Raw genomic sequence first — 25,547 nt, forward strand, 5'->3', positions numbered from 1 at the left:
AAAACCCATTTAATTTGAAATGAAAGTGAACAAAAGCATTACAGCAATACATATGTCTTTGAAAAACCACAGTATTTATAAAATAAAACATTAACAAGGTCTATTCATTTAATTTCTTGCCAAATTCGACGGGCTGGATTAAAATGTTTAACGGGCCACATGTGGCCCCCGGGCCATAGTTTGCCCACACCTGCACTAATACAATAGAGATTGAATCTAAACAATCTAAAATAGCAAAAAAAATGGAGCAATTGGAAAAAAAAAAGATTGGTGATTATGATATTGCTTTTCAAATTCATTTCTTTGCATTTAATTGAGTGTTTATTGATTAAGAATTCTCCACATACCAAAAAAAACAGGCCTCAAAAATATGAGATTTTTCTTTTCATAATTTATAGTGTGATTGTCATACATTTTTTAAGCAGACAGATTATCTGATAATGACCTGCTAATTACAAAGCCGAAGGTTGTGGCCCCGGGTGCGATGAGACCTTTGGTAGCACCTCTATTAAAAAAAAAAAAAAAGGACACGCCTCTAACCTTTCCCTTCAATGTTATTATCAGACAACATTGCTAAGCAAGGCCTGACGTCTTCCATTAGACGTCATCATGCGATGACATTTCCCTCAAGTCTTGTCAGCGTTCAGCTTTTGGCACACATAAAAATTGACAACGGATTTAACGGTTCACCTACACGTCGACACGCTCGGTTCTAACAGCGACTAGTTCAAGTCGACTAGACAAAATACGCAGTTGTGTATGCCCTATATGGTAATAAAGTATTCTCTTCAAAAACATGTAGATATGCAAATGAAACTGCTCCATTTGCTTTTCAGCGTAAATTAAATTTAAAAAAAATTTATTCTGCAAGACAAAGAACGTTTTTGCCAGCCAGTAAATGGCAGCCAAATGCTAAGCGATGTCAAACTTGGACAGTCGACTATGTGATGTTTTAAAAACGACTATTTAAAATGCATTCACTCTCCCTCTTTTAGGAGTTTCCTGCAATTACTCCACGAGTTAACGATATATCAGTTTAATTTCTTACCCGCCTTGGTTCCACTTCCTCGCTTACCTGTGTGTGCAGCAGCACACGTGCACACACACACACGCACGCACACACACACGCACGTTTATCTGTCATCTTTGAACAGCAGATGGCTGCTTTCCGCCACCGCATGGCCAACACTCAGGAGATGCGGGGAGTTCTTTAAGAAGAAAATTACTTTTCAAATGCTGTAGAAACCGCAGCTCATCCCAATTTTTTTTCCGTCCATCATCTCAATCTCACGTTTGCCCCCGATCACAACAAACTATTAAGTGCGGCACTAAGTCTACATTTATCTTCAGGGTCTTCTGTTGGTTATTATGTAAATATATTAAACCTAATTAACATGTCAAACACAAGGTCTTAACGTGAGATAAAAAAAATGAATGAAACGATCCAATCCAAAAAAAAGTACTTAACGTTAGGTTGCACATGATTAAAATGTGGTAAACTGATGTAATTTTCTAATCTTTTCCTCTGAAATATTCAAATGCCCATTCAAGTTAAAATAAAAAAATCTGAAAAAAATGGAGATATGTTTGTCACAGGACAGTGACAATATCATTGCTGTTCTGTGAAAAACACATGTCCAATTTCGTAGCTTTTATTTTTATTTTCATGTTAATGCAATGTTTGTAATACAGAAACCTCGTTCATGTAAAAATGAAAAGAAAATCTGAAAAAAAAAATGGAAATAAGTGTTTGTCACCAGACAGCGACGCTAGTATAACACATTTTAATCATGAGCAACCGATGTGCACATTTTTTTTTCCAGTGATAGCTAACAATTCCAGCCCATATACCGCCCCCTCCCCCTTTTAATACGGAGAGTCACATTCATTATTCATAGTGAAATTCAGTCTGTGTGTGGTTTAGGATATGGAACAGTGGAGGGAGAAGAGACTTTTGAAACGGGGTTGATTATATTAGTGGTCTTTTTATGGATCAGATGTATGAATCCATTCACTTGTGATGTGCTGCCATAAATTAGATTAGATTAGATTAGATAACCTTGAAGTCAATATTGGCTCATTGAAATTCGGTACGATGTATGAAAATTAAAGATCTACATAACATTACGATACAGCAGAACCTCTTGGAGCGAAAACAATCTGTTCCCATAAGAAGTAATGGAAGAATAATGTAATCCAAGATCAAACTGTTGACATCATAAATTATTTATCAATTCTCTTGGTAAAATTATAAGTAAAGCTGTTAATATTAAAATGTAAACTTGTGTATGTAATTGTGCCCTCACGCTTAACTTTGATTACGAGTGAGGGCGTCAAAAAGTATTTTTTTCGAGACTAAAGTCTCATAAAATATCCTGCTAAACCAAATTGTCTGGCTGCCTTTTGCCATTTAAGAACCAAAAATCCCTTTTCGTCATTTTTGTGAAAATTGTATGATCTCTTAGCCCATTTTGTACCTTTAATTTATCAAAACAAACAAAAAAAAAACACTGTGCCCGAGGAAAAACAATCAATCGCAGACACAAGTGGTGACTGATGAGGTGTCAATCATTGTCGTAGACTCACAGGAAGGAAAGGGCGGCCTTGTGCCGTTATGCTATTGTTACCTGCTACGTTGAGCGTGAGTAACTTTGCTGAAACTATTGAGGAATATCTGCCTGCAGTTAGCAATAAAAGTTAAAAAGAAGAAACAGGAAAGAACCCGAGACAAAAAACATAAAGCAACGTTATAACTAAAATCGGTGTTAATTCAACAACGCTGGTACTCACAATATGGAGCATGATGTAGTCCCCCAGGCGCGGTGCGCTATCGATGCGAACGAGGATGCCGTCTTTGATGGTGGTGCTAAAACCTACGGCCAGCCGGTCTGTCCGCGTGCTGGGCCTTTCGTTATTAGGCCACGTGTACGTGATCAAACCTCCTCCTTTGCCGAAGATGTAAGTGGTGCCAGCTGCGGAAACACAAGGAAAACACAAACCGAGCGTAATTACATTTGGGGCACAACCTTATTCAATTTCTTCTAATCAGCCCATCAGCACACCTCAGGTGCTTTCACCCTCAGCGTCATCTATCTATGAGCTTTTACGGTAAATATAACGCCTTCCCGGGGAATGGCAGGCACTTAAACCAGACCAGAAAAAGTCTCTCTATCCTTACGTAGCTTATATGAGATAAGGACTTACAGGACAGTCAATGGCATAAGAACGGTGAAAAATGGAGAAACAGTATAAAAAAAATAAAAACCTTGCCTGGTTTAACTCAACAAAATTGGAATGAGTAGAGGAAGATGAATCTATAGCAATCATTTTGATCAAGCTTGGCTTGGAGCATCATTTTTAGTTTGTCGGGTTCTTTTTCATCATGAAAAGAGAAACCTTTTTTTTTTTCCTTTGATGGTTTAAATTATTCCCTAAATCTTCCTAATCTACAAACATAATCCTTGAGCCATTCTAGCCATGTCGTCTACATTTGAGCAATACAAACCCCCCGGCCAGCCTAAAACCCCAAGTGTCTTTTTTTATGCAAACAAACAAAATGCTAAAAACTGTAGTACTGGCCAATTGGATCTTTGCATCGATGCTTTTATTTCTCGTCATCCTCCGTGTAGTTCACCGTTTCACTCCTTTCCAAGTCACCTTAACATCTGCTTTGGCCTTGTGATTGCTGCCCAGCTGTCTCACTTTCCACCCCCATGAAGCAGCCAGCAGTGTGCTCCGCAGTCCGTAACACCCCCGGAGACGACGCAAACATATGGAGGAGGGCAAGTAAGACAGATTTGAGGCTCTACCCACCAGATGAATGTCTGCTTGCCCGCAGACACGCAAACAGGTCAGAATTTTGCAAACCCCCATGAGTCATAAATGCAAATTGCAAGCTCATGTTGTCGGAGCAAATCCACAAGGCTAATCAATGGAATTTCTGTAAATGTTTACTTTGCGTGTCACCTGCTTAAAAATGGCACATTTCCTGAATGGCAAAGCATCTTGCAGAAAAAACCCCACTTCTGCCAGAAAGACAGCAGATAGCAGCCTGCAGCCGGATGTGGCCCTCACTGTCTCGTCGCCTCAAATTTCTTCTTGCCAAAAGAGTTTACACAGACTTGGTATGCGCTTCTCCGGCAAACTTCCCAATCACATCGAGCACACACTTTTTTTTTTTTTTCCGGAGGGAAAGACGATGACGAGCAGCAAAGATACAAGCACCCCAGGGAGCCAATTATCACATTGAGAATTACTTAGCGTTTCTGGAGGACAATGTACGAAAGCCTGAAACACACACAGGAAGCCTTACACAAACTAGTGACGCAACAGGCGAGGCAAGCAGGCGTATGGCGGCACAAATGCACATCGTGACGCTCAAGCATGAAAAGTGTGCAAGCACGTGCGCACACACGCCGCCAGTGAGGACATGATGCCCTCTCACATACAATCAGTGTGGCCGATTACGTCCGCGGATGAGATGATAGTGAACCCGAGATATGCAGAATGTGGCAAATTGGCCTTCTGCTGGGCTCACGCTGCAGCAGCTATTTACCACTGAAACCAATCGTTACTTTTCTTGCTCATGCGCATGTGTGATTATTTGTCGAAAAGCTACCAATTCGCGCAAGCGTCCCTTTAAAAACTAAAATGCAATATGGGGAAATGTGTGCTCATCTCTCTCTCTCTCTCTCTCTCTCTCTCTCTCTCTCTCTCTCTCTCTCTCTCTCTCTCTCTCTCTCTCTCTCATCTCTCTCTCTCTCTCTCTCTCTCTCTCTCTCTCTCTCTCTCTCTCTCTCTCTCTCTCTCTCTCTCTCTCTCTCTCTCTCTCTCTCTCTCTCTCTCTCTCTCTCTCTCTCTCTCTCTCTCTCCTCTCCTCTCTCTCTCTCTCTCTCTCTCTCTCTCTCTCTCTCTCTCTCTCCTCTCAATCTCTCTCTCTTCTCTCTCTCTCAATCTCTCAATCTCTCTTAATCTCTCTCTCTCTCTCTCTCTCTCTCTCTCTCTCTCTCTCTCTCTCTCTCTTCTCTCTCTCTCTCGCTCTCTCTCTCTCTCTCTCTCCCCCCTCCCTCTCTCGCTCTCTCTCTCTCTCTCTCTCCCCCCTCCCTCCCTCCCTCCCTCCCTCCCCCCTCCTCCTCTCTCTCTCCCCCCATCAGCTTCACCATTTTGGGCAATAACTGGAAGTTTATTTGAAATAGAAGTGCTCCATTTTTCTTTTATTTAACAAATATGTGTATGGAAGAGCAAAATCCACCCCAAGTCAAATTCTGCGACAGTCAGCAAACATCTAGAAAAATTGAACGCCACACAACACAGGTTTTTTTCCCCCTGCTATCACCTGAAATAATTGCTATTGTTTTACTGCCCATCTGTGTGGAGCTATGATTCATTACATCGAAGCTTTGCCTCCATTTAGAGACTCTCACTGCAGGAGGAACGCTTCAGTCAAAGTCATGGCCTCTATTTTCCAAGTGGACCCGTGAGGCATGGAAGACCAAACTTAAGGTCAGGGACACCTGTCTGCGGAACAGGACTTTGTCCTGTCCTTTTTATCCCTTTGGCGACACAATTCAACTCCAGAAGAGAGAGATGAAAGAATAAAGCAGCAGACACAGAGATAAATGATGGAAACCTAGTTTTTATGAAGACGGATAGAACAAATACATCAAATATCTCCAATGCAGAATAGCAGACCGTGATCTATCCCGCAGGGAATGGTGGAGTTTTTCCAAATAATTATATAAGCAAGTGGATTGAAGGCATTCCACATAATGGAGAAATTACAGCTTCAACAAACACATGGCAAGATATTTCTGTGATTTATGTTCACAACATCCCTGTTGGATACAATTAAGATTATAAACAGGCATGTGAGCACATTTTCCTCGCTGCCAATGTGTGAAGCAATGCTATCTGTCAGCAGCAAATAGAGGCGAGCAGATGCTAGGCTACGTATTTGTTAAAAGCGGCTAATCACTCCAGTCCAACCCTCGCAATCAAACCGTAATAAAGCCTTCTGTTTGGGAGCAGCTGGTCGCGTTGATAGCCATCTACAAAGTCTGCACGGAGAACGCCGTATGTAATGCGTTCATTCAAATGCATCTAGAAAGAAAAGATTTGCACGTTTATTAGCATTTAGAAAGAACACAAAATTTGATGGAGTCAAATTCTGCAGGTTTGATGACGAAATAGAGAGAAAAAGAGTCCGATTCTCCTTCCACGCTCCATTCACGGGCAATTATCAGGCTTGTTGCCCTCGACGCAATAAACAATAAAGAACAGTTGACAGAGGAGACAAAATACAAGATAGCGAGCGGTGTAATCACTGTGAATCATCTCCATTTTACAACCTCCTACTTCATAATTCATATTTCCAACTGTTGCCTCTCCCCTCAGGAAAAAGAGTGAGCGATGGCGCTGAAGGCTGAGTGGCTTTCACTCTGTGTGTGTGGGTGTGTGTGTGTGTGTGTGTGTGTATGAATTCACGCCTTAATAGAATTTCAACAATGTATACACTCACATACTACATGTTGTTTAATATGTGGGCCTTTTTGTTGTCACTACTCGTGGAGGGAAAATTTCACATCACTCATTACTGGCATTGGTTTAAAAAAAAAAAAAAAAAAAAAAGAATATGATTGATGAAGGGCACGGTGCTATGATTAGTGTGTTTGGAAAGCAGGAAACAGGAAAAGCCTTGAATGATTTACGCTGTCCACTATTCTTCAATAAGCTTTAGCAAAGTCACATTGAATGGATTGATACGAAGAAAAAAAATAAGTGTGAAAAACTGAACCGCAAGAGGTGAAGAAAGACGCACTTTCTGACTTTTGAATGGAATTCAGACATGTGATATCTTCCATTATACAACGAGGCAAAATGTTTTTCATTAGGATCACAATTCATCCAGAAAGTGTGTTTTTGATTCTTGAGTACGGAAGTTTCATTTAAAGTAAAAATCCAGCAAGAAATAAATCAGTTACAAGTTTTCTTTTTTTCCCAGGCTGAACATGCTCAAAGCGGATTGAAAGGATAACTCTCTTCGGAGCAACTGCAACACGCGGAAAAGCTCAGGCAGCTTCTTGCTTGGGTTGCCAAGCGGCACCAGCAACCAGAGTGATAGTGTGAGCCGCTGGGCAGCGGCTCCATTCACCGACTCAAGTCCAAAATTGTTGACAGACGTATTTGCGCTACGCTAAGTGCGGAGAAACTTCTCTCTCGCTGATTTATTGCGGACAGTCACTTGGCACAGCAGGCAAAGCCGTATTATTGTAGCATGCTCTACATTAGGAATGACATCTAAACATATCTGTTGGACTATATCGGTGCTTCTCAAATAGTGGGGGGGCGCATATGACCCTGGGGAACACGCTTTTATTCCGCCTTACTACAATAACGTGTAATTGCACATCCACACCAGTAGTTGGCAGTGGGGATCTCATTGCCCATTTGTGCGCAGCGAGCATTAACTCGACGTTTTGTTTTGTAATGAAAATTCTATTATTCATAGTTGCGGCGGAGATTGAGTGGTGGGGTGGTTGCGTGAATTGTTTTCTTCGTGCTGGGGGGGGGGGGGGGGGGCGTAGCAGAAAATAATTGAGAAGCACTGGACTATATAAAGTTGCAATGAATGGTGAGTGTGAAAAATACAAAAATTAAACCACACATTTTTTTTTCCTTTGCCCTCCTATTGTGTGATCGTTGTAGTTGTTATCGAGTGTTTCAACATTCTGATGAAGTCAGCTCCAGTGGCTTGGAAAGTAGAAGGTATGACAAAGAGGATTTCATAGGCAGGGCAGGAGGGAGGGAAGAAGGGGGTGATACTGAGATCCACGCAGCATTCTAGTGTACAAAGAAAACCTGTCTGCTGCCTTTAATGCTGCAGCGGTTGAATTTTTTGGCGAGCGATAACAGGGATAAAAAAGCAAGCGAGCGCGTTTGAGTTAAAGAAGAGCACAGAAAGAAAAGCAGCAAAGGCAGGCCAATGTCATCTTGAGATGGCGAAAAGACACTATTTGTAGAGCGCGGGCATCTGCAAAGCAATCCCTTAAATCGGACTGACAATTCTTTCCATCCCAAGAATATATTGTACATTCTGTTGATTTTCTTTCAAAAATTGGGACAAAAGTTTCTCCCTGAATTCTTATTTTTCATAATGCATGAGAATGAGAGGGAGAGCGTGTGAGGCGTATCGCTTGAGAGACAGATCACCCAAAACCCTGCAGAGGATTAGGCCAAGAAGATCCCCTGAAGAATAAGGCATTCAAAGATGGCTCAGCCTGGAAGCATCATTTATAATTGAATCTTCCCTTGAGGATGCCGGGGTCGGTTAAGAATCCATTTTTATACTTTCCCCTGTTTGTCTTTGCAATGACCGAAAGGCCTTCACCAAATAATATAGTGCAAGGAAATTCTATCTCAAGAAATACCAAACTCAAGCTCACTAGACTTACACGTGTGGAAACTTTGCAGACCAGTTTTAGATCTTTACAGTCCAATGTGGATTTTGTCCTACGCTTTGGAACACTCGGAGGTGGGATTAAAGTTAGAAGTAAATAATGTCTAGTGGAAGAAGACGAGAAAATAAAGGATCATAAAACCCTTGGCGTTGGACTTACTGCCTTGATTTATTTTAGTTGGGTGTACACATGTTTTGGTCTGGGCTTGATTTACTTGAAATTAAATTTACTTCCTATAATAACCTTCATCCCCAATGTGGGATGAAGGTCATGCGTCAAAACGTTAGAACAAAGACCTAACTCTTCTTATTGAAGCAGATAGTATTGCAGAGTCATTTTTCAGCACATGTCAACAAACCGCAGTGGCAAATGGATTTTGACATTTGCCTCGGACTGGCTTGTGCGCGGAATGTAACGAGCCAGAAAAGATTGACTCTTTGTCAAGCCGACTGCCACGTTTACACCGAGCAGCCATCTGGAGCATTTTCTGGATGGTAGTTAACGTGTTTGCTAAACGTACCTCTGGAACTTTATCACTAATGCCCACCTCAACTTAAATCGTCTTAGACCCATTTTTATGGTTATCATTGTTATTATCTAAACTGTCTTGCTGGCTTGTATTTTTACAGTGTTGTGCAACGTACAGGCCGAAAGAATCTGTACCACGCAAACTATGACAACACACAAACAAAACAAAACAGTGCAACATTCAGAGTTCATGTCATTTTGCTCACTGTGTCCTCACCACTTTCCGTTGCATTTTTCGCTATTTCGATTGATTTGCCTACTCTCTCAACCAACCGAAGGACGACGTAGGACCGCTCGCACGATGCCTACAACATATCTGACATGCCAGACGCCAAGCGACCAATCGTTGAATAGGTCACACTGCATTACGTTTGTCAGCCCAAAATCGGGCTACACTCGTAAAGTCTGATATCCGCGTAACTGCGTGTTGATAATTGCCATTTGAAGCAACTGAGGTCAAATGTAGGGCACGACACGGCTGCAAGCAGCGGGGTTACAATTAATTCGGTCTCAACTAGTTTGCGATCAAGAGAATATGATATCAGCTATGGAAAGTTGAGCTCCATCCGTGCAATGCTAATTCCTCCAAAGCATTACAGTAGTCTGTTAAAAATACAGATTCATTTGAATGCTAATTAAAATTTGGGGCACTCCGAAAAGAACGCACAGCGCCGTAAAATGTACAGAATGCGACTGCTTGATGGCAACAGGGCCTCTGCTGCTAAAATCTGAACATCATTGTGCCGTGAATTGCAACATTTGATGTGCTTTCTGCAGGGTCCATTTCCTTTTTTTTTTTTATGGACGCAATGAAAAATGTACTAATGACCACATATCACAACTCATCTCCGTTATGGAGTGTGACATCCTGACAACTTAAATGTAGCCTTGTAGTATGAGCTCAAGCAGCAGGAGACTTTATGGACAGGCTTTTACAGTTGAGTGAGTGGCACTCAGACCTGCAGCTGGCTGTTAATGTGCAGAGTAAATATACACGGCACAGAGACTGGAGACAATTACAAGAGAAACTAATCAGGAAGTGGCGAAGCACAATGTAAAATATATGTTGACGGTATCATCAGCAAATATATCTCGTATTTGTTTTTTGGAGGGGGGTGGGATTCTAACATTGTGATAGAGGTGAGGTGTTTGGACGTGTCTATTGATGTAAAGGACTTTGCTGAAGTTGCTGCGGTAAAGTTGGGAGGGCTCAGTGGAATTTGGAGGGCATTGGGATGGAACGGCACTCAATATCTTAGCCTAATTAAGGGCCGAACCAAAACCTCACTACAGTATGTGCAAGTGAGAACAAAAGATATTTGCTGATGCATGCTGCCTATACTGCTGCGGTCTGAATAGTGTATTAAAAAAAATAAATAAATAAATAAATATATATATATATATATATATATATATATGATAAAATAACCAAGTGTGCAAACTAGTTGTATTTTGCAAATAATGTCCGGAGAATTAGAAAACTGACTCTGAGTTAGTTTTGAAAACAACAACAATAGATGGCACAATGTTGTGAAAATGACCACACACGTCAAGTAGCAATTTCTTAATCGCACATTTATCCAGTTCCAGGTCACAGCAATTATGTTTCATCAAACATGCCGACCTGAAATTATTTGAAAGATACAATAAAGTGTTATTAATTAGACCATACCTACTGTGTCGTGTCAAGGTTAAGGTAATCCCTAAATATTCAATTAAAGGCCATTTGGACGTCTCCTTGGTTCAGGTTCAACTTTGTTCTTGTGTTCAGATTCACTTGAATATGTTATCATATCCTTAAACTCATTCACAACCAGCCCAGGTGAAAATAATGCACTTTTTGACGTCTATATCCGTCAATGGCAGTGAATGAGTTCATGACTGCATCCACATATGCAAACTGTGCTTTCTTAAGATATCACAAATAAATACAATAAATAATTAATACAGTCCAAAGTAAATCTAGAAGCAACCAAATGCCTCTTCATCCTATTTCTCTTCACCTTTCCTCCCAACTCAATTTTTTTCCTGAATATCTAGTTTCATCAGTACCAGCCAGCTCGGGTTGCTCCCTTTGAAGATGTACTTAGCCGCACTGACGAGAAATTTAAAGCAAGCGGTGGCAGCTTTCAACAGCTCATGAAAGGCAAAAAGAAATCTTCCTCTCCGTGTGAGTGGAATGGATGGTGGGGGCCTGGGGAGGGGTAGGGGGGGGGATTGTTGCAGGGCTATGGGCAGTGGGGACAAGGACTCTAGGCGCAAGCTAACCACAATCCCTCAGCTGCACTTCGCGCACATTTTTGCTCACGCAACACATGGAAATGAGGAAAATGTAATCAACAGACAAACTCACCTTGCTATGGTTTTGTCATGCACATACATTATCTGCAGATGTCATCCAAATGCATTTGGCTATTCGAGTTCATCAAAATAAAGAAATACTGCGGAGACATCTGCAGATGCGTACGTTTTTTTTTTTTTTTTTTTTTTAAAGAAAAATCAACATGACCTCCTGTCCTTTAAAATATATTGTCGCAGAAAGACGAGTTCACTAGAAACCGCAGATAGTCTACACAGGAGGTTTTGTTACATCAAAAGGAAGACGTTAACGCATGGGCAGAGCCATTAGGGCAACAAGTGCCACAGTCACAGAGCGCCACAGGTTCCCATTTTACTGCTGTGTTGCATTATGAATACTGATGAAGATAAAATAAGATTAGATGACAATTTGTGAGCAAGGGTCCTCTGGCTTGCCTAACCTCCGTTTATGTGGACACACGCTTGATTGTTAAACACCATCAAAGAGGTTGGACAACCATTAAAAGCGTTACCGGTACGGCAGGCAAAGATGTTGACAATAGACTCCGAAATAAGTGCAAAATGTATGAGGTTGTTTTGTACAATCATGGTCATAATTGCAGTGGGAGGCCTAGTTAATTCTTCGTTTTGATGTGATGATGTGTAGTCATTGTAATGCACAACACTCCTTTTTCAAGGCGGGAACTTAAAATGTGATTTCCAAGAAAATCAAGACAAAAAAAAAGATCATTTTACATGAAGAGTGTCAAGGATGTGAGCTGTGATGACAGAAATGACTGGAGGGCATTTTACTATCTTACAAAAGCAGAATATATAGTGTACATCTGGGAAACTAGCCGACCTGACAAACAGTTGAAAGGAATGATAAAGCAAAAATATCCATGAGGTTCAGAAGAAAGATTGCTATTCTGCCAAAAACGACATCACTTTGATCAAGCTAAAGTTTTATTTTGTTATCAGATACATACCATGCCCTTTGCTAATAATTGCCCCTACAGATTACTGCCATTTTTTTCGATTGCTGTGAAGTGTTTAGATATGCAAAGACTTGGATTACTGCCAAAACTATAAAAACATCCATTCTTTTTAGAACATTTTTCTATAATGTACACTCGAGGAAAGTTTGAAAATCAAATTCCTTGATTTGTATAATTAAAACAATCTATTTCTTGATCAAGCTAGCTAGCTAGTAAGCTAGCTATTTTTTTTCTATCGATATCTTGCTAGTTCTTTCCATATGTCTCTATCTATCTATCTATCTATCTGATGAATGTTATTTTTATGCATTCAAACATTTAAGACAATATATTTACTTAAGGCTCCTTAAAATGCAATATTCATTCGATCTGGAAACTCAGTGTCCTGGAGTTTTGACTACTAATTCTGGCAAACAATCTGATCAAATCAAAGATGTGTAGTTGAAGGTTAAACACTGGGTAGTTCTGTGACTCAGTTGCAACTTCAAGTATTGCTTCTTCCGCAGACCTCACACAACCCTTGTTTTGACACTCCTTGGCTTCCATAAAATAAAAAAAAAATAAAAATCACGATTATTCAACCAGAACACATCACAACAACACTCATATTTCTCCTGAGACTGGGATAAATGGATCATTCTCACACTACCAATAAATCAATAAAACATTAGGCTGAAAAAAAAAGTGAATCCCACAAGAACGGTGACAGACGGCAAAGGATTTGGAAAACAATAGAGGCATCGGCTTTCCTTTGTGTAGTTACTGACGGTGTAGTGCTTTCCTGGCCTGACTTCCAGGCCGGCATTTTGGGTTCATTTCACTCAGTGATGATGTGAATGTGAATATGAATCAGTCTGCCTATTCATGTTCTATGCTTGACTGGCGACCAGTCTAAGCCGTAGTCTGTCTTTTGTTCGAAATCAGCTGTGATATACTGCAAATAATGGACTCCCTTTGTGTATACATCAGATATTATTGTCTGATTGTCTTAAGTAACAAACAAGCAGCAAAAACTGAAAGCCTTGCAGCCATCAATAAGGAATCTGCTCAGACCGCTAACAGGCGGCTTCTGGACACAGCCCAAGCTGCAAAAAGTGCTGAAAGTAAATTAAGCAGCGTGAACTTGCCACAGCTACCTCAAGGTCCTGGAAGTTAAACTATTGCCTTGCTTCCTCTCCTTGCAGAAATAACGGATCGATGCTTGTTGATGGTGTGATTGAGACAACCCTTCGCCCTCCTCAACAAATATTTCCCTCAGAGCAAATGTCCCCCCTTTGCATTAAGTACAACCTTTTACTTTCAGGTCTTTGCTTTAGTGCAGCCTTGTGAGCAATTTTGAAAAAGTCTATAAAGATTTCTCCAAGACATTAGCATATTTGGGCTAGCATAAAACCGATTCCAAACATGCACACACTGCGGCTTTGACTCTTGCTTCCTTTTTAACACATTCTGCTACCTTCACATGTAAGAAGTGATGAAGCAAGAGAAGAAAATGTGAGTCATCTACAATGAAGTTTTGATGAAAGGAGTGAAATACGGCTGAGACAGGAAGTGCCGAACTTGATCTGGAAATGAAAAAAGATGGTGCGTACTGGTGGCAGAATGGGTTGTAAAAACGCATTAGAAATCTCAGGACGGAGAAAAAAAGAAAGACTTATGAAGCACACAAGTAACACTTGTCAAAAGTCACACTTTTCCCTCCAGGGAAACAAATTCCTCTTCTTTCCTAAAGGCCAATACCAGTCCACCTTGCCAATTACGTCCTATCTCCTCGTCCCTGACCTTTTTCACACAATTCCCAATAGACCAGACTCCGAGCCACCACTTTCTAGCACTCTATCCATTGCAGCATTGACAATAAAAAGATTGAGAGGGGAAGGATCGTTCATTTTAAACACAGCAGGGACATAAACATTTCTGAATGGTCCATATTTTCTTTAAAAGAACTACTTTGGTTATTCTGTTGTCGATGCAACATTTTTACTCAAAAGGGCCACATTTTGGAAAGATCCATGTGTTCCCTGATAATGCTGCTTAGCTGTGCGTTTCCCCCGTCCATTTGTAAATGTGAGTTGGCCAGGCAGTTTCAGGCTCCAGTGCGTCCTGATGGGCCGCTTTAACAGAGCTCCGTAACCCAATCAAATTACAGATAATTAAAACCAGAAACCAATTTAAAACCCAGAGGGTTGTTAAAAAGCATAAATGTAGGAAATCAAGCAGATCGCTCTAAAATATTCCGAGAATCCACACAATATGCACGTCCATTTTGCTCATCGCCCTCATCTCTATTATTTTGATCTGCTCAATGTAGTATGGCGTTATTAAATTGTTGTAAGCTCTCCAAATACTTCACATGCTTTACTAAGCTAATGGAAATCTCAGATCTATCTGTACCAGACCTTCAACTTTTAATCTCTATTTGAGAGCCTCAGGAGCAGGATAAAAGGACGGCGTGACGGGCCTTTATCCTCCAGCTCACGAGGTTCTAACTGGAGGACCCGCAGATGCTTCGAATGTCACTGATCTGCATCATATTCATTAACGCCGCTACATGTTACTCTGATGCATACGGTTAAACGTGTCGCTGAGTGGCCACTTGTCATGGAAAAGCAAAGTGATGGTTAAAAGACCACTTTCAGATTAATCTGAGTGCTCTGGATTGTTTTTTTTTTTTAACCCCAATGTTAGAGAACAGCCGTCTTCAATCCTGTTCCCCGAGGTCCCCTGTCCTGTCTCTTGCTGCTGCTACACACCTGATTCAAATAATCAGGATCGTTATCCAGCTTCTGCAGACCTTGCTGATTTCCTGATCGTTCCAATCAGCTGTGTTGCAGTTGGGAAGGATGGAAATCGGCCAGGACAGCGGCCCTCGAGGAACAGGATTGAAGATATGGCTGTTGTGCCTCTTCATCTAATCAACAACCACCATAAGATTCAATACAGCACTTCAGTATCGATTCGGCTTTTCTCTGTGGTCAAGGGTGACTCTACTAATCACTTCTGTTTCCAGGAAGTGTTTCCGCATCAATTCCGCGGCGAAAGGTCAGATAAGACGTTTCCTTGTCAATTTGAATAATTCCCTATAACAATTACTGATTGCTTGCATTGGTGCCGATTTAAAAGTGCCATGAACTAAATAAATTCAAATTCTTGGTACGTCACATCATCGGTGACAATTCATATGTGTAGAATTCATCAAAGCGATGCTTTGGAGTGCATTGATTGGTTGACAATAGTCCATTCAATACAACCCAAAAATGTCTTTTTTCAAAACAAATGCCGAATTTGTTTTGTCTTATATAAATGGAACAACCAAAATGTGACACCCTTTTAAAATTGAATCTTTTTTGTTTTCTTCTAACATGAAATTGGAATAACAAAAACAAATTTTCTGTAATATCGATTGCAAACATGCTCTTTCTCCATGTACAGGAACAGACTCATGTTGCCTTGTTCCGGCTTATCCATAAAGCAGAGCCACTGCAGCTTGGACTCCAACAAACAAAAACGCTAATTTGACATTTGCAAACCGCGATGATGCCGCCTGGACTGGCGCTGATATGCCCACTATGTCATGTGATTGGGGTGAATATCGGCTTCCTTGTCCTTCGCTCGCAAAGAGCCTGATAAGCTTTTCTCTGGACACAAAATTGCCCCCCCCCACCCCCACCCCCTCCGAGTTGTCTGCACACAGTCCAGGCCAAGCGGCCCTAATTCACTCAAACTCTGTCACGAATGTGCCTCAATCCATTTCGAGCTTGTGTCTTGTCATTAAAAAGGCGAAAACAGGAGAGAAAAGGAGCTTGGCCGTTGAATTTAATATGGAGAAAATCAAACAAGAGCATTAGATATCTAAAGAAGGAAAACAACTGAGCATTGGCTATTTATAAAGACGAATGGCTTCAGTGGTTGTGGAATTAGCCAGAGCAACAAACCACGCATGGGCGACATTGTTTGATTCCATTCAGGTGACACACGGCCGAGTACTCACGCTTATGGATCTGAGCTAAGCCTGTATCTCGGCTTTCACGACTGTAATCTTCACCTTCTTCTGCCTGGCGCCTTTCATGTGGCTCCAATGAGATGAATCAGAGGAAGCAAACACTGTTCTCACTCATTCAATGGGACGACAATAGCACATGCAGTACAGCACTTTGATGGCATTAAGGAACTTTTTTTGCGGTATTTTGATGACAAAAAAAAATGTTTTGCCTTGACAAAGATTTTATGGTTCAATTTTGATGCTGTCTGAAAATGACATTCAATAATTAATTTAATTTGTTTTGTTTATCATTATAACAGTCACTATGACTTGACAATTGTACAGGATAATTATAAATCGTTCAATTTTCTTTTTAATTTTAGTTTTTTAATCCAGCTGTCTCTGGCCCTGTCTTGGGTTTAAAATTTGATCTAAAAGGAAAAGACAAAAAAAACAAAAACATAAAAAACAGTGGAGTCACTCATCCCAGCACCTTATTCGTAATGGAGTATGTTACGTTAAAACTAATCAGATTTCTTATTTCCGTCCATGATGTATATGCCTGTAAATTCCCCCAAAATTAATTCCACCTCACGAGTCACAAGTTTGATATCTGATTGGTTGTTTTTTCTCAGGCATGGTGTTTTCTTTTTACGTTGAACATTTGAGGCAGAAAATATGGCCAAGGACAGCTGCTTGTATTGGACCTGATTATATTATGTAAACATATCTCAACAAAACCCTGTAAAAGAATCAAATAAGGTTTTGTATTATTTCTCCACTTAGGCTTGGATAATATATAATGTATTAAACATTTAAGAAATGGTCTTGAAATTAAAATGTGCAAAAAAGAAATAGTCACCTTTGATGGGTGTGTTCAATCCATAATAACATTAGCACACGATAGGAACTTTATTCTCTAAATATTTAACTTTTTTTACTGTAGCACTCTTATACTTCATTATTGCAAGAGAAGTGGCTGCCTCCGCATATTAATATTTGAAATTCTTAACACTTCATTTTCCTAATTAAATTGTCACGTTTGAAGCATAAATACATTCAATTAGAAAATTTTGTCTCACCTTGTCTTTAAGGAAAGCGTTTATTAGCCGTACCTTTATTTCTTAGTGGCAGCGACGGCACCGAACGCAGCACTGAGTAAATTGATATGAGTGAGTCGTTTTTGGGGCAGAACGTTTGCGTCAACTGTGATGATATGAAGACATGCGTCATCTGAGTCACACTCTTCCAAAACCAATCTCTCAAGGAGATTACCAGCACAAATATACACACACACTCAGATTTACACAGAAAAAAAAAACTCTTGTTGTGTTGATAACAACACATCAAACACATCATCCGGAAACCTCAAATACAAACCGCGCTAATCCGCTCTTCTGTTCAAAACACTTAGACGCAGTCAGCATTTTTAGATATAGCAACTGGAGATAATAATTTGGCACCATATCAGTTTCGTAATTAATCTGTTGGCCTCGTTTTGAATCAAAACAAGGAAACGCCTACTCTCACCCACCGTGCAAACCACACGCACATACTTGGCAAGATATATAAATACACGACATAAGGAGCTTCCAATCAATCTTAGGCAGATGTGATGGTTGCACTCGTATCCTGTTAGCGACGATAATTTGCTCACCGCTTTTGGAACCTCTCGCTGGAATTTAAATCACATAAACGAATGAAGACTTGAATTTGCGAGAAAATATGGAGCTGCCGCCGCAATAGCTTCCAGTGTGCCTTCACTGCTGCCCTTTGCTCATTTTTAATGAACATTTGTGATCAAAAGTGCTGCTAAAGCGACCGTGACGTCGATATATTTTGCATTGCACTGCGCTGCCTCTCGCTCTCTTTCAACAACTCTCATTGGTCATCTCCTGACTCGCCGCCATAAATTCAAAGGTGGCAATGAGGATTTCCAAGAATACAATCATAGACGCATTCAAAATTGCCTTTAAGCTTTCCCTCCCCTCGCTCATTACCTCACTTGTGCCCTTTGTGCGTCGGCGATAGTCGTGCTAGCAAAACGATATCACGTTTCCAGCCGGCCGCCGAGCCTCACGGCCAGTTCGGGCTGTTTGCTGAGGGATTTCCAAGAATCCCAATCAGTGAGTCTGGGCAAGCCCATTAGCTCCTTAAGCATGGAACAGAGTATGTTTCACCTCTCAGATAGTCTCTATTTCTCTGCCCCCCCCCCCAATATCACTCTGCTATCTATCCAAATATTTCTTCAGATCTTTCTTGTTTGAAGACACGTACGTTCCACAAACATGGCAGAGGTATACATTCGGTTATTGAGCAGAGAGATGGAAGGGACTGCAAATGTAATATTTGCTTGGTTGTAAATAAATTTTCCAGGTGATATGGCGGTAATGCTAACGTAGGCTGCTAAGCCTCAGGGGAAGATAAAACTCTCAAATTATTGTCCGTGACGCTGCTGTCAATAGCCATCCGCACGGGATCAAGAATCAATTAGTGAGGCGCTAATTACTGCAGTCACACGCTTGTGGAGAGTGATGGGAAAGTGAAGGAGGCGGGACTGCGCCGTCGGTAAATCATTCAACTGCTGTCCTCAAGGTCAGTCAGACAGAGTGTTCAGCGCAAATGTGGCTAATAATGTCCCGATGGCTTCAATAAAGCAGATTGACTCAGAGAGACGGCTTCGAATGACAAAAATGAGAGGTCCGAGGTCGTGCCACCTGTTGTGATGGAGACGATAATGAGCTCAGACGCAAGTCAGTCAAAGGCCGCAGGGGGGCAAACGTTAGTCCACCTCGTGATGTCACTGCGGATCCCATCAAACACGATTCATGACTTCTTTCCTGTCTAATCTTGAGAGGTTTTGTTGCAGTGCCTTTGATTCCAAAGCAAAACAAAAGTGACTAATTGACCACGGACTCAACGCTTTAATGCTTCCTCCGCCGCAGATAAATGTTGGGTGAATAAGAGCGTGAGGATTGAAGACAGAGAAATTATTTTAAAATAAAATAATACACGTTGAAGGGAATTCAAAATAGAATTGCTTCACTCCTGGCTAAGCTGGAGGTGATTCATTTTCATCAAAGAAGCAGTTAGAGGATTAAGACTCTTTTGTTATTATGAACAGATTTTTTTTTAACGCATTGAAAGAAAGCTTTCCAGCAATCATGCAGCATTTACAGTTGGTGAGTTTGTAAGAGCGTCTACGAGTGCCGCGGCCAGTGGAGGGAATTAAACCCGCCTGGCACTCGTTTACTATTCCACAGTTTTTTCTTTATACAAGTGGTCCCCAACCATTGGGGTGCACCGGAAAAAAAAAAATGCAGTTGGTACACATGAGGATGTTAATTGTTTGCATTACGCGAGCCACAAAGCTTTCAAAATTATTATTTTTTTAATGCATTATTTTTTTTAAACCATATTCCAATTTGAGACTAACATAATTGAGATAGGCGCTAATAAAAAAATGCATTCAGAATTCACTTTTTCTGCATGTGCATAACATCTCAAATTTACTGTCAGTGAACCAAAGCTGTTATGCTGCAATCAGACTATTGTCCTGTGTGAATTGTAATGTGCACGTTAATGAATATAAAATGCTGCAGAAACAGCACGCCGAGTGATAATAATTCTACTACTGGGAGAAATGCTGTATCGTAATATAATGTTCTGGGACGTCACGGCAAATAGGGGTGGGAATCAGCTGAACATTAAGGTAATGCGCTCACCTCCTCCCATTTCTCGATGACACCATGACAAATTGCACTGCCTTTACGCAAGATAAAAAACACACACCCAGGCAGGGTAAAAAGAGGTCAGAGAAGAAGGTAAAAATCTTCAACGGCAACATAATTAAGACACCCAAACAGCTCTTCCTATTGATTTGCTGTCTTTGCAGTCAAAGGAGTGCGAGGAGGTCATGTAAGGAGGCGGGCAGGGCAAAGCTGTCCATTTTAATTCCTCAGGTGTTGCTTTTTGATGAGTCCATCACAAACGTCTTCTGTAGTAAACATCGGCGGACTTGCACTTTACTATTGGAGATAGCAACACAAGGCCAAACACCGCTTGAGCGGAATAAATCACGTCGTACAAATATGAAATGGGATTTTTGCAAAAAGTAGCACCTACACAATTACATTGTACAAGTCTTTTAAATTCATTGTTCAAAATCGCTGAGACAGCACAACACCTTGCAGTGCAGCCCCGTTGAGGGGAAACAAATACTGCAATTTGTAGTAATTTCACTTGCACAGTGGAGAAAAATAAATGATGCTTTTTACCCTTTTTCAAACTCACGGGAAAATACATGGTGTTGCGTTGACATACCTCACACATGCATTATAAAAGCCGTACAAGGCCACTGTTGGGAGTGAACATGTCATCAGTATGTCATAAAATCAGGCAGGCTTATTTGTAAGGCACAAAGTCACTCATGGAATGACTTCTCGATAAATCACCCACACACGCACGCACGCACGCACACACACAAAAATACCGGAGTAATTCACCCCCCCAAACACCCCAGACTCCAAAGTCCAACTACTAACACTAAGGTGGTTTGAAATTGTTCATGTACAGTGTATATGGTCAATGAAGTAAGTCATTCCTCGTCAATGCAGTTTAGAACGTGTGTGTACGTGCGAACATTTAATGGCTTTCACTGTGTGGAAATGCACATTAAAAGGGTACATAGATACATATATGTGGGCATTAGCATAAAATGCGCGGTGCAAGAGAAGATGCTTTGAATGGCTCAAGATAATGACGCAAAGCAGAGCTAATCTGTAACTATACTGCTGACATGCGGAGAAAAGAAACACACGCTATTGCAATGTAGAAGCTAATCTAGATTTTCACAGTACCCAACGGTGGCTAATTTAAACCACAAATCATCTTAAGCTAATATAAAGTTAGTGATCTTTCATAAAGGTAGTAACAGACCCTAGATTTCATATAGTAGGTAGTTGAAATTGTTCAGACAAGCTGCTATTTCATCAAAGATCACGATGCACATTAGTAATGCAGATCCTCTCTTCAGCCTTTTTCACAGCCTGTCAGGCTCATCTGCTCCAATCGTGTTCAAATGTGCTGAAAATGAGACCCGTGGAGTGTAAAAAAAAAAAAAAAAAAAAGTCAGACATCTGGCTCAAATTTACTGTTCCCCCCCAATCAAAGATTAATTGATCCAGTTCTATGTGAAACATGAGAGGCTATCAATTAGTAATTCAAAAGATTCTATCGAAGCTGTCAAGAATATTGTTGGATTCTTTTATAACATGCTGAACTGAAGAAGTTGAGCACCCTTATAAACGGCATCATTTACCGTTTGATATACATAGTGACCGTATACAGCGGCACACCGGGTCTAGGTTACCAGACCACCGGTGATGTCGAACCCTGAGGCGAAACACGTCACTCCTAAACTGAATAAACACGTTATCATGGAACAAATCATTTCTGTTTCCATTAGTTCCTATGGAAACTATGGATTTGAAATCCAAAGGTCCACCAACATGTGAGTGCGCGAGATGAAACATCCTTTCAATAAAGATGAGGTGTGGGCAAACTACGGCCCCGGGGCCACATGTGGCCCGTTAAACGTTCTAATCCGGCCCGCCGAACTTGAAAAAAATTAAATGAATTAAACTTGTTAATGTTTTATTTTCTAAATACTGTGGTTTTTCAAAGACATATATATTGTTGTCATGCTTTTAGTCACTTTCATTTGAAATGAAATGTATTTTTTTTTCTCCGATGAGGCGAGGTTGCCAAAACACTCCATCCATCTGCTCGTGGTCCAGCCCCTCTGTCCAATTTTAGAACCCATTGTGGCCCGCCAATCAAAAAGTTTGCACACCCCTGATCCAGATTATCCTCAGTAAAATCGCAGAGTGAGTCTATCCTAGCTCTGCGGGGTAGAGGCAGGGCAAACCCTGGACTGGCCGTCACCAGTCAATTGCAAGGAATATCCATTTTGGGACAAAACAATACAAATTGGGCAACCAAATAAATATTTGTTGTTAATACTGACAATGAATGAAATATCATAAAAAATTAAATATACTGAAACATACAGTTTATTGTCAGTACAGCAGGATTTGATAAATATTTTGCCTCTTGTATATTTATCGCAATCAATCAATTGGGAGGTAGAACAAAACACATTGATTCCTAATTATAGCGTGGTGTTGCTCAACATAATGAAAAGCAAATACATTGTTGTGATGATGAACCCTCGCCCGACTGCCCTTGTAGCAGATTACGTTGCAAGCAGTTCACATTACGTGCCAACCAAACCAAAGTCGATAATGAAATGGAATTTGATGACCATGAGCAACCCCACGCCTCCAAAGCCCTCAACTTGGAAATGTGCACATCCTTAATGGGCATGTAAAAGGTGGTTAAATGTTAACTTGATAAATGGTCTTGAAGCTCGTGAGACACTAAAGAGAATCAGGACGGATCATTTAGCGTCAACACTCTCTTGCTGAGATTTTATACTTGTCAGACCGTCTCACAGGCAATAAATTTAAGTTAAATGATGCTTGGCTCAATAATGAAACGTTGCTGTAAACTACATTTAGTTATGTGGACTGTGGCGAGGGGAAGAGAAAGGGAGGTAAAATTAAAATAAATGAAACGGTGGTTGTGGAAAGCCTCAGGGCACTGACATCATTCAAGATGATAAACAGTCAAATTGACGGAGAGCAGAAGAAAGGTGAACAAGGTGAACTCACCGTGTCCGACTCGTAGCGAGGCCGGCGAGCGATACATGGACATGGCGGGCTGATGGTACCTGGACCCTTGAGGGCCTTGTGAGTGCTCGGGCTGGGGGAGGGTGGGGGTCTGTGGGGATCCAGGGGTAGGAGACAAGAGATGGAGATCTGAAGATGAGGAGCCAAAAGCTAGGCTGAGCACTGTCCATCCCACGGCCCAAAGCAACATCCAGAACAGGTGGCCCTCCACAACCTTTCCTTTGGGGAGCATAGCTCACGCCCCCACCTCTTAAAGGGTATTCAAAAAAAGAAGAATGAAAAAGGCTGAAACTCCACAACAAACACTCCAAAATAAAGACTCCAATCGATGTCGAGGAGAAGATCTTGGATCTATGCTTTCTCGGCTCCCCTTTGAAGCAAAATCCAAACTGACTTTACTATCTGTAGTGATGAAACCAAACAGCCTCTCTGTGCCTATACGAAAGTCGAGTCGCTCGCGGCACCTGGAATGAGTCCCTGCGCTCCCTTCTTCACCTGCAGGCAGAGGGGGAAGGGAGGGGATAGCGCCTTGTGCCAGTCTCGCTTCACCACTGCGCTGCTCCACTCTGTCAAGCCACTGATATCACACAGCGAGACCGGGGAGGAGGGAGGGATGCAAGGAGGAAAGGGAAGAGAGCCAGAGAGATAGAGAGAGGGAGACCGGGTGCCCCCTCACACACTCCGGCACAGGCAAACTGTCAAGATTCTTATCTCCATCGTCTCTCCGCGGCAGAAGGTTGGCTACGGTTCGGCTAATCCTGCGCATTTCACTTTCGGGAAGTTTGGACCCAGACTCGATATTTGCTGAATTACCGGACTCCTTTTTCACCTGCATTCGTACAGATCTAATCCAAAGAGATGACAACACGAAGACAAGATGAGAAACCATGAAAACCGAGCGAGATGCGAGAGGATGATAGGATCGGGCTCAGGTGAAACTAAGTGAAGATGATGGGACAGAAAGGAAGGTGGTGGCAAGTGGGGCAGCTTATGCAAATCCTACTTGAGGATGCGGGCACATTGGAAAGCCACTGCACAAGAGTGGGCTACTCTCAGAGGAGGGGGCTGCACAGGAGGAGTTGAGAGAAGGAGTATGGAAAGACGTAAAGAAGTAAAGACTGGAACCTGTAACGTTCCCTGAAGCTCATTTCAAATGCTGCTTGGGCTATGACAGCAACATCAAAATCTCCCATTATCTTATCTAAAGCCAACAGTCTTGCACTTGGGTTTTAAATTGCACGGTGATTTTAAATTAGATCGGCAAATCAGTGCTGTTGTTCGATCCAGCATCTTTCATTTTAGGCATCTGGCTAAAGTGAATCCACGCCGTCGTTCCATTGATCCTAGATTACTGAAATGTACTTTACTTTGGAGTCAGCCAGTCCTCGCTCAAGCGCCTCCAACTGGTCCAAAATGCTGCCGCTCACCTTTTAACTATAGCTCAGAAAGACGGATCACATAACCCCAATCTTGGCCTCTCTTCACTGGCTCCCAGTCCACTTTAGAGTTTGCTTTAAGATACTTCTGTTCGTCTTCAAATCTTTAAATGGCTCCACCCCTACGCACCTGCCCGCTACCTCGGCGGTCCACATGCTGCAGCCTCACAGGGGATCGTGCCTTTTCTGTTGCTGGTCCTCCCTTCTCTGTTCACTTTTAAAACTCATTTGAAGACATTTTTATTCTTTAGCTTTCGACTCAACATGAGACTGTCGCTGTTCTGCTGTTCGTCCGGTATCTACTGAAAATGTGTTTTAATTTCCTGCTAATTACATAACAGCATATGGAAAGTACTTCGTTACAACTTGAGCTGTTGTGAAATGGGCTTTAGAAATAAATTTGTATTGCAATGGATTTAATTTGTCTACCTTTCCATATCATGATTTTGATGGATCTAAAAAAGGCTTGTTAAAACTAAGCTACCCAAAAAGAACATCAAATAAAAGTGAAATGAAAAAAAATAAAGGTTTCCAAGTCCCTGCTTTGTCAATCTTTAAATTTTTGTTCGCCGTCTCTGTTGAGCAACCCAACTCAGTCCGAGATCTGGGCCCCACTCCAATCAATTTTCTCAACCAATGATTTGGTAGGCTGGACAACAGTTCTTGAGTTAAACAACAAATTTGAGCCCTACCGTGTCAAATTACGTTTAGGCGCTGGCCTTTTCCCCCCAAACTTTGAGTGAGGTCTGTTTTGCATTTGGACAACAATAACAATTAGTGGTTACAAGCTGTGTTTGTGTTTTGTCCGGAGCTACCGCGCAGAAACAGGCTAAGCTAATGTTAGCATGTGCATGCATCCGAAAAATGTGCTCCACTGACTACAGTTGGTTATATTTTATATCGCATTTAGAATTAGCTCTGCTTCAAACTGTCCTGATAACGGAAATGATACAAAGCGACTTTCGAATACTGAAGCATGTCAATGGCCGAGTAGTTAAGGAGCAGTGGAAAATTGGCATAGATGACAAGATAGATGCAGCGTTGCTTTCTTGCCACTGATATGATGATCGACTTAACAGAAGTATTTTCTGCTTGGA

The 25,547-nt window shown here is 41.4% G+C and overlaps 1 protein-coding gene across 13 annotated transcripts in view; it reads right to left on the minus strand.

Annotated features, from left to right (window-relative positions):
* The window catches only part of nrxn3b (neurexin 3b), a 196,645-nt gene that overhangs the window by 54,994 nt on the left and 116,104 nt on the right, over positions 1–25,547 (minus strand). For all 13 annotated transcript variants that reach the window (XR_015840152.1, XR_015840150.1, XR_015840151.1 and 10 more), the window contains one exon: positions 2,791–2,972. Coding sequence is in view for 10 of the 13 variants with exons in the window: in XM_088286175.1 (XP_088142301.1) it covers positions 2,791–2,972 (182 nt within the window). In the remaining 3 variants the exon portion in view is untranslated. The remainder of the gene's footprint in view (positions 1–2,790; positions 2,973–25,547) is intronic.

This window comes from Idiotropiscis lumnitzeri, chromosome 21 (assembly GCF_059441095.1).
Source record: "Idiotropiscis lumnitzeri isolate Australia: NSW breed Sydney's pygmy pipehorse chromosome 21, RoL_Ilum_1.0, whole genome shotgun sequence".
NCBI classification, from domain to species: Eukaryota; Metazoa; Chordata; class Actinopteri; order Syngnathiformes; family Syngnathidae; genus Idiotropiscis; species Idiotropiscis lumnitzeri.